Here is a 10,623-nt window from a genome sequence, read left to right as displayed (position 1 = left end):
TTGAGTTTCCAATAATTTCTACAACTCTTATTTTTTTGTGAGTGATTGGAACAAATACTTGTTGGTCACAAAAAACATTCATGAAGTTTGGTTCTTTTATGAATTTATTATGGGTCTACTGAAAATGTGACCAAATCTGCTGGGTCAAAAGTATACATACAGCAATGTTGATATTTGGTTACATGTCCCTTGGCGAGTTTCAAGAAATAAGGCGCTTTTGGTAGCCATCCACAAGCTTCTGGCAAGCTTCTGGTTAAATTTTTGACCACTCCTCTAGACAAAATTGGTGCGGTTCAGCTAAATTTGTTGGTTTTCTGACATTGACTTGTTTCTTCAGCATTGTCCACATGTTCTCAATGGGGTTTAAGTCAGGACTCACATGAAGTTAAGAGGCCAAGACATGGAGCTAATTTGATTTGATTGTAGCTTTTCTACATCACCAAAATTGATAATGTATGTTGCTGTATGTATACTTTTTACCCAGCAGATTTGGTTAAATTTTCAGTAGACCCATAATAAATTCATAAAAGAACCAAACTTCATGAATGTGTTTTGTGACCAACAAGTATGTGCTCCAATTACTCTATCACAAAAAAATAAGAGTTGTAAAAATTATAGATAGCCATATGTGTGTGTATATATATATATATATATATATATATATATATATATATATATATATATATATATATATATATATATATATATATATATATACAAACCCCGTTTCCATATGAGTTGGGAAATTGTGTTAGATGTAAATATAAACGGAATACAATGATTTGCAAATCCTTTTCAACCCATATTCAATTGAATGCACTACAAAGACAAGATGTTTGATGTACAAACTCATAAACTTTATTTTTTTTTTGCAAATAATAATTAACTTAGAATTTCATGGCTGCAACACGTGCCAAAGTAGTTGGGAAAGGGCATGTTCACCATTGTGTTACATCACCTTTTCTTTTAACAACACTCAATAAACGATTAGGAACTGAGGAAACTAATTGTTGAAGCTTTGAAAGTGGAATTCTTTCCCATTCTTGTTTTATGTAGAGCTTCAGTCGTTCAACAGTCCGGGGTCTCCGCTGTCGTATTTTACGCTTCATAATGCGCCACACATTTTCGATGGGAGACAGGTCTGGACTGCAGGCGGACCAGGAAAGTACCCGCACTCTTTTTTTACGAAGCCACGCTGTTGTAACACGTGCTGAATGTGGCTTGGCATTGTATAGCTGAAATAAGCAGGGGCGTCCATGAAAAAGACGGTGCTTAGATGGCAGCATACGTTGTTCCAAAACCTGTATGTACCTTTCAGCATTAATGGTGCCTTCACAGATGTGTAAGTTACCCATGCCTTTGGCACTAATGCACCCCCATACCATCACAGATGCTGGCTTTTGAACTTTGCGTCAATAACAGTCTGGATGGTTCGCTTCCCCCTTGGTCCGGATGACACGATGTCGAATATTTCCAAAAACAATTTGAAATGTGGACTCGTCCGACCACAGAACACTTTTCCACTTTGCATGAGTCCATCTTAGATGATCTCGGGCCCAGAGAAGCCGGCGGCGTTTCTGGATGTTGTTGATAAATGGCTTTCGCTTTGCATAGTAGAGCTTTAACTTGCACTTACAGATGTAGCGACAAACTGTATTTAGTGACAGTGGTTTTCTGAAGTGTTCCTGAGCCCATGTGGTGATATCCTTTAGAGATTGATGTCGGTTTTTGATACAGTGCCGTCTGAGGGATCGAAGGTCACGGTCATTCAATGTTGGTTTCCGGCCATGCCGCTTACGTGGAGTCATTTGTCCAGATTCTCTGAACCTTTTGATGATATTATGGACCGTAGATGTTGAAATCCCTAAATTTCTTGCAATTGCACTTTGAGAAATGTTGTTCTTAAACTGTTTGACTATTTGCTCATGCAGTTGTGGACAAAGGGGTGTACCTCGCCCCATCCTTTCTTGTGAAAGACTGAGCATTTTTTGGGAAGCTGTTTTTATACCCAATCATGGCACCCACCTGTTCCCAATTAGCCTGCACACTTGTGGGATGTTCCAAATAAGTTTTTGATGAGCATTCCTCAACTTTATCAGTATTTATTGCCACATTTCCCAACTTCTTTGTGTTGCTGGCATCAAATTTTAAAGTTAATGATTATTTGCAAAAAAAAAAAAAAATGTTTATCAGTTTGAACATCAAATATGTTGTCTTTGTAGCATATTCAACTGAATATGGGTTGAAAATGATTTGCAAATCATTGTATTCCGTTTATATTTACATCTAACACAATTTCCCAACTCATGGAAACGGGGTTTGTACATACATATATATATATATATATATATATATATATATATATATATATATATATATATATATATATATATATAGATTACATACATGTGTGTATATATATGTATATATACATGTGTGTGTGTGTGTATATATATATATGTATGTGTATATATATATATATATACATATGTGTGTATATATATGTGTACATATATGTATATGTATATATTTGTGTATATGTATATACATATACAGTATGTATATATATGTGTGTATATATATATATACATGTATATGTATATACATATACAGTATGTGTATATGTATATATATGTGTGTATATATATATATACATGTAAATATATATATATATTTACATATATACATACATATATATATATATATGTGTATATATATATATTTACATATATATATGTGTATATATATATATTTACATATATATATACACACATATATGTATATATATATACGTATATATATGTGTATATATACGTATATATGTGTATGTATATATACGTATATATGTATATATATATATATATATATACATGTGTATACGTGTGTATATATATATATATATTTATTTGTATTTTTTTATATATATATATATATATATATATAATATATATATATATATATATATATATATATATACATTTTTTTTTTTTTATATATATATATATATATATATATATATATATATATATATATATACAATTTGGCAAATAGATAGACATAGAGATGTGTATACGTTTCTGATTATCTGTGTTGCATTCCAATAAGTGTTGTACCGGAGAATGGCCACAAGAGGACATTCTTAATTCAGACGCTCTTCACCTCCCGAAGAAAGAGCGACGTTAAGCGGTCACTCTGTGTAACTACATGGAGACTACAACCCAGTGGCGAAAGAGTTAAGTCCAAAATCCGATTAGTGGACGTTGGAGCTTCATAGTTGGAGCGGTTTCTCTTACATTTCCAGTCAGACGCGTGTCACGTGGTCAGAAGTCAGCGGATCCTCCTCGCTCCTCCTTTTTTCCACGACATGGATTTCTTGACAGACCGCGACGTGCAAAAGGTAAATAAATGTATTTGTTACGATCGACACTTGTGTCTGCCTCAGGACGATTACGTAACCAGCTGGGCAGCATCAACGTCACGAGTTCAACTGTCACTTTCCTTTATTTACACAGTACTGCCCACTGTGCAATTTGTAAAAAAAAACAAATCAGGACAGTTTATTATTTGTTAGTCAACATAAAATGGATAGTGTTAAAAATATATACTGTAATAATGGTTAACTGCAACTTTTTTAGTGTGCACTACTGTTGGGTTTCCTCTTTCTTCACTCATCTTCAATGAATACTCCAGTTGTGTATATATATGAAAGATGATGGTTCAGTACAATGCCTCACAGCACCGGGAAACAAAACATCGGTAACTGTGGAAAATAGAACACAACTCCATCGAACTTTTCTGTGTGTGTCTTCTCTCGCGCGAAGTGAACCAGAAGAGATCACGTGATGATAGCGCAAATTAACCTGCACTACCATATATGGAGGCGCATATAACAACAACGGCAAGCCTCTCTTCTCATGATACACAGAAACAGCATTAATAACAATGAGATCACATTTACTCAACAATTACAAAACAAAATGCATAGAAAATAATCATATCAAATACACAAAAGGTTGACAATTAAACTGCACGTTTTCCCAGATGCTCACCAGCCTTTAAATGTTCATTGGCCACTTTTACTGAATGTGGAGTCTATTATAGTGTCATAGCTTATGTTTTTGTTCCTTGTGATTATCTTGTGGCACACGAAAAATCCTCAAAAATGTTTTACTTGCTATTACTCTCATACACTTCTCAGTTATATTCTGTTACGACCCTGCCCAAGGATGAAGAAACTGTTCCGCGCCTCCCCACTCTCCATCAGGACTATACAGGTAAAAGCCAGTAAATTAGAATATTTTGAAAAACTTGATTTATTTCAGTAATTGCATTCAAAAGGTGTAACTTGTACATTATATTTATTCATTGCACACAGACTGATGCATTCAAATGTTTATTTCATTTAATTTTGATGATTTGAAGTGGCAACAAATGAAAATCCAAAATTCCGTGTGTCACAAAATTAGAATATTACTTAAGGCTAATACAAAAAAGGGATTTTTAGAAATGTTGGCCAACTGAAAAGTATGAAAATGAAAAATATGAGCATGTACAATACTCAATACTTGGTTGGAGCTCCTTTTGCCTCAATTGCTGCGTTAATGCGGCGTGGCATGGAGTCGATGAGTTTCTGGCACTGCTCAGGTGTTATGAGAGCCCAGGTTGCTCTGATAGTGGCCTTCAACTCTTCTGCGTTTTTGGGTCTGGCATTCTGCATCTTCCTTTTCACAATACCCCACAGATTTTCTATGGGGCTAAGGTCAGGGGAGTTGGCGGGCCAATTTAGAACAGAAATACCATGGTCCGTAAACCAGGCACGGGTAGATTTTGCGCTGTGTGCAGGCGCCAAGTCCTGTTGGAACTTGAAATCTCCATCTCCATAGAGCAGGTCAGCAGCAGGAAGCATGAAGTGCTCTAAAACTTGCTGGTAGACGGCTGCGTTGACCCTGGATCTCAGGAAACAGAGTGGACCGACACCAGCAGATGACATAGCACCCCAAACCATCACCCAACCATGCAAATTTTGCATTTCCTTTGGAAATCGAGGTCCCAGAGTCTGGAGGAAGACAGGAGAGGCACAGGATCCACGTTGCCTGAAGTCTAGTGTAAAGTTTCCACCATCAGTGATGGTTTGGGGTGCCATGTCATCTGCTGGTGTCGGTCCACTTTGTTTCCTGAGATCCAGGGTCAACGCAGCCGTCTACCAGCAAGTTTTAGAGCACTTCATGCTTCCTGCTGCTGACCTGCTCTATGGAGATGGAGATTTCAAGTTCCAACAGGACTTGGCGCCTGCACACAGCGCAAAATCTACCCGTGCCTGGTTTACGGACCATGGTATTTCTGTTCTAAATTGGCCCGCCAACTCCCCTGACCTTAGCCCCATAGAAAATATGTGGGGTATTGTGAAAAGGAAGATGCAGAATGCCAGACCCAAAAACGCAGAAGAGTTGAAGGCCACTATCAGAGCAACCTGGGCTCTCATAACACCTGAGCAGTGCCAGAAACTCATCGACTCCATGCCACGCCGCATTAACGCAGTAATTGAGGCAAAAGGAGCTCCAACCAAGTATTGAGTATTGTACATGCTCATATTTTTCATTTTCATACTTTTCAGTTGGCCAACATTTCTAAAAATCCCTTTTTTGTATTAGCCTTAAGTAATATTCTAATTTTGTGACACACGGAATTTTGGATTTTCATTTGTTGCCACTTCAAATCATCAAAATTAAATGAAATAAACATTTGAATGCATCAGTCTGTGTGCAATGAATAAATATAATGTACAAGTTACACCTTTTGAATGCAATTACTGAAATAAATCAAGTTTTTCAAAATATTCTAATTTACTGGCTTTTACCTGTAAATAGTATAATTTGTCTATAAAATGGTTATAAGTACACCTCTGCATCACATTGTATAGACTTAGACAAACTTTATTGATCCACAAGGGTAATGGTTTCACACAATAGCTCAGTTACAAAGGATGGAAAGGATAATGCAGGTATAAAGTAGACTAAAAATGTACCATAGTAGCAATATAACATATATGTAGTATTTATGTTATATATACACTATATAATACATACTGATATATTTTTATATAATATATACAATATACAACAAATCCCAATTACCATGTACAATATTACAGTATATGAATTATTAACATAAAAAAAAAAAAAAATAATAGATATAGATCAACACAGCAAATAATAACTTTATTAACATTGTAACAGAAAATATTTAAAGCACATTGCTTGTTTTTTTGTTTTTTTTTAAATGTCATTCATTTTTGACCAACTAACCATTTGAGACTGAACTCTTTTTTTTTTTTTTTTTTTATAAACTCAATATATTTATACAGCAACATTAACTCAGGGGCACAGTATATAAAGCTGTCAGGTTCAAACACTGATGACATCTATTAAATGAGACAAGAAGCAAGGAATTAAACAGACAGAATTAAATTTGGCTCAATTGAGGAGAGCGCGTCTGGGTTGTACTCTTGTACAGTCTCCATCACGCTCTGGCGAAAGATTGTACGCCACCTCTTTTATTTGGACTTTCCCTGATTACAAGGCAACAGCTGTTTCTAAGGGACAGGAGTCGTAAACAGCCATTGCCTTTGATTAAAACAGTTCAAACAAGAGGTCCCTGTAGGGGCGTTAGGCCCTGCTCCCTCTCCATTTTGTAGTTCTTGGGTCAAGACAATATATTTCTGTTGATTACAATACATGAAAGAAACAGAACACCTTCATGTTGCTTCCCATCCAACACAGTGGAGTTTTACAAGCCTTCTTCTTGGTAGGTTCAAAGACAGCTTTTGTCCTCTCGCCGGGAACTCATTGCAACACAAAGTTTTGTGCTAACTTAGATACAATTATTCTGACAAAAGCACTTTAACCTACAAAACACAAATGACAAACAATTTGTGCTGATTTGATCAAAATGAGGAAGTCAGGATTAATGGCTACAATGAGCACGTTTTGCAGTGCACAGCACGATACTGATAAAGCATATTCCACCCCACTATTTGGGAGGAACCGGTTTTAATAACACAAACGTTACCGTCCTATGACCTCCCTGTGTAGTACATGGAGGACGGCTATGTGGTTCTGGACGGCCTTTTGACCCCGCCAGAGTGCGACCAGCTGCGACAGAGGATGTCCGAGGTCGTGGACAACATGGACGTCCCGGCGCACTGCCGCACCACCTTCTCCACCGACCAGGATGAGCAGCTCAAGACGCAGGTGATCCCTGCTACACTACATAACCATTAAGTCTTTTCTGAAGTTCAAGAAAAAATGTATTCCTTTTTGCACTTGACGTGTCATGTGTTGCTAGGCAGAATTCACTGGTCCCACGGGACAATGAGGAAGAATTAGACTAACACATAAGTGTATTCATGGTGGCCTCCCGCAGGGAAACGCAGACTATTTCATCACCAGTGGCGATAAGGTCCGCTTCTTCTTCGAGAAGGGAGTGTTTGACGACAAAGGTTTGTGCACTTATTGGGTATCAAATAAAAACGAGCGAAGGGATTTTTAAAATTGTCGCTTTTGCACCTGCAGGAGAATTTGCGGTACCAAAACATCGATCGCTGAATAAAATCGGACATGGTACGTTTGGAAAAAAATAATAATAATTGAAAAATCCAACTATGGTATGACACAACACCATTCATCTGCTTACTTTCTTTTTTCAGCACTTCATGCTTATGAGCCTTTGTACAGAAAAGTGACTCATTCAGCCAAAGTCCAGGTGAGGGGAAATAATCACATGACTTCTCCATCATCTAAACTCTTGCTCTATCAGGGCATCGCCAGGAAGCTCGGCCTCGTTCATCCCGTCATAGTGCAGAGCATGTACATCTTTAAGGTGACCCCTTTTTCTTGCTATGAAATTCTAACAGGTACTAACATACTCTAGGTTTGTAATACAAAAATATTGATTTGGACACTATATAATATGTATCTTTTTAATAATATTATATTTAGCTTTTTTCACATTATCTGATGACATTAAAGTATTAAAAATATTTACTTACACCATTAATGGCGATCCACGAGTCGATCTTTAGGACCCTACTGGTCGATCGCGAAAATATTAGAAAACAAAACAAAACATTAATATGACATCAGTGACACCCTCACCCGGAGAATGACCAACTGACCCATGCCTCTGCCGTTGCATGACGTGCTCATAAATCATCAAGCTGCACCAATGCATTAAGGCTGATCGTTGCAGCACATCGGACATTTCCTAGCATTCAACATCAAACAACTCTCTCCTCAACCACGAGTCCGTGCCCCGTCACTGCAAGCCTGCGACGGGAAGCTAACAAGCCAAATACAAACCCCGTTTCCATATGAGTTGGGAAATTGTGTTAGATGTAAATATAAACGGAATACAATGATTTGCAAATCCTTTTCAACCCATATTCAATTGAATGCACTACAAAGACAAGATATTTGATGTTCAAACTCATCAACTTTATTTTTTTTTTGCAAATAATAATTAACTTAGAATTTCATGGCTGCAACACGTGCCAAAGTAGTTGGGAAAGGGCATGTTCACCACTGTGTTACATGGCCTTTCCTTTTAACAACAGTCAGTAAAAGTTTGGGAACTGAGGAGACACATTTTTTAAGCTTCTCAGGTGGAATTCTTTCCCATTCTTGCTTGATGTACAGCTTAAGTTGTTCAACAGTCCGGGGGTCTCCGTTGTGGTATTTTAGACTTCATAATGCGCCACACATTTTCAATGGGAGACAGGTCTGGACTACAGGCAGGCCAGTCTAGTACCCGCACTCTTTTACTATGAAGCCACGTTGATGTAACACGTGGCTTGGCATTGTCTTGCTGAAATAAGCAGGGGCGTCCATTGTAACGTTGCTTGGATGGCAACATATGTTACTCCAAAACCTGTATGTACCTTTCAGCATTAATGGCGCCTTCACAGATGTGTAAGTTACCCATGCCTTGGGCACTAATACACCCCCATACCATCACAGATGTTGGCTTTTCAACTTTGCGCCTATAACTATCCGGATGGTTCTTTTCCTCTTTGGTCCGGAGGACACAACGTCCACAGTTTCCAAAAACAATTTGAAATGTGGACTCGTCAGACCACAGAACACTTTTCCACTTTGTATCAGCCCATCTTAGATGAGCTCAGGCCCAGCGAAGCTGACGGCGTTTGTGGGTGTTGTTGAAAAATGGTTTTCGCCTTGCATAGGAGAGTTTTAACTTGCACTTACAGATGTAGCGACCAACTGTAGTTGCTGACAGTGGGTTTCTGAAGTGTTCCTGAGCCCATGTGGTGATATCCTTTACACACTGATGTCGCTTGTTGATGCAGTACAGCCTGAGGGATCGAAGGTCACGGGCTTAGCTGCTTACGTGCAGTGATTTCTCCAGATTCTCTGAACCCTTTGATAATAAATAAATGATAAATGGGTTGTACTTGTATAGCGCTTTTCTACCTTCAAGGTACTCAAAGCGCTTTGACACTACTTCCACATTTACCCATTCACACACACATTCACACACTGATGGAGGGAGCTGCCATGCAAGGCGCTAACCAGCACCCATCAGGAGCAAGGGTGAAGTGTCTTGCTCAGGACACAACGGACATGACGAGGTTGGTACTAGGTGGGGATTGAACCAGGGACCCTCGGGTCGCGCACGGCCACTCTTCCACTGCGCCAATGATATTACAGACCGTAGATGGTGAAATCCCTAAATTCCTTGCAATAGCTGGTTGAGAAATGTTGTTCTTAAACTGTTGGACAATTTGCTCACGCATTTGTTCACAAAGTGGTGACCCTCGCCCATCCTTGTTTGTGAATGACTGAGCATTTCATGGAATCTACTTTTATACCCAATCATGGCACCCACCTGTTCCCAATTTGCCTGTTCACCTGTGGGATGTTCCAAATAAGTGTTTGATGAGCATTCTTCAACTTTATCAGTATTCATTGCCACCTTTCCCAACTTCTTTGTCACGTGTTGATGGCATCAAATTCTAAAGTTAATGATTATTTGCAAAAAAAAAAAAAGTTTATCAGTTTGAACATCAAATATGTTGTCTTTGTAGCATATTCAACTGAATATGGGTTGAAAATGATTTGCAAATCATTGTATTCCGTTTATATTTACATCTAACGGAATTTCCCAACTCATATGGAAACGGGGTTTGTACTAGAGTCCGTGAACATTGCTCCAAAGTACGTATTTTGTGTTGATTTTTGTAGATACAAAACTAAATATTGACATGTGCCAAGGCAGTAATATATGATAAAACAAGGGGGTAGCTAAAGAACAACTTCCTAGTTCATCCCCTCTTTATCACTCAGGAAAAACCCGCCAGGTGAACAGCTGCTTTTACTACTCCCAGCGCTGACGTAAGACAACCATGTGACTCGCGTCCCATATGTAACCGTAGGATGAACAAATATACTGTGGTACTAAGAATACAGTTAGCCTCTACAGCAGGGGTGCCCAAAGTGTGCACGGGGGCCATCTGGCCAGTGACTCGTTTGTCGTTGGCCCTAGATGCATTACAAAAAACACCAGCAAAAATTTGGAAAATGGCAAGAAAAATTTTAAAAAAGCCAAAAT

At 38.1% G+C, this 10,623-nt stretch overlaps 1 protein-coding gene across 2 annotated transcripts in view; it reads left to right on the top strand.

The window, feature by feature from the left end:
• The first annotated feature begins 3,211 nt into the window (after positions 1–3,211).
• phyhd1 (phytanoyl-CoA dioxygenase domain containing 1) overlaps positions 3,212–10,623 on the top strand; it is a 23,058-nt gene continuing 15,646 nt past the window's right edge. The window contains exons 1-6 of one of the 2 annotated variants that reach the window (XM_061932105.2): positions 3,212–3,397; positions 7,092–7,250; positions 7,423–7,498; positions 7,572–7,619; positions 7,706–7,761; positions 7,816–7,878. In XM_061932105.2, coding sequence (XP_061788089.1) covers positions 3,365–3,397; positions 7,092–7,250; positions 7,423–7,498; positions 7,572–7,619; positions 7,706–7,761; positions 7,816–7,878 — 435 coding nt within the window. In that variant the 5' untranslated portion in view covers positions 3,212–3,364. The remainder of the gene's footprint in view (positions 3,398–7,091; positions 7,251–7,422; positions 7,499–7,571; positions 7,620–7,705; positions 7,762–7,815; positions 7,879–10,623) is intronic. The other variant, XM_061932106.1, reaches the window with a different exon arrangement.

This window comes from Nerophis lumbriciformis, linkage group LG39 (assembly GCF_033978685.3).
Source record: "Nerophis lumbriciformis linkage group LG39, RoL_Nlum_v2.1, whole genome shotgun sequence".
Classification (NCBI taxonomy): Eukaryota; Metazoa; Chordata; class Actinopteri; order Syngnathiformes; family Syngnathidae; genus Nerophis; species Nerophis lumbriciformis.
Note: the sequence above shows the minus strand (reverse complement) of the source record. Positions and strands in the feature narration are given on the sequence as shown.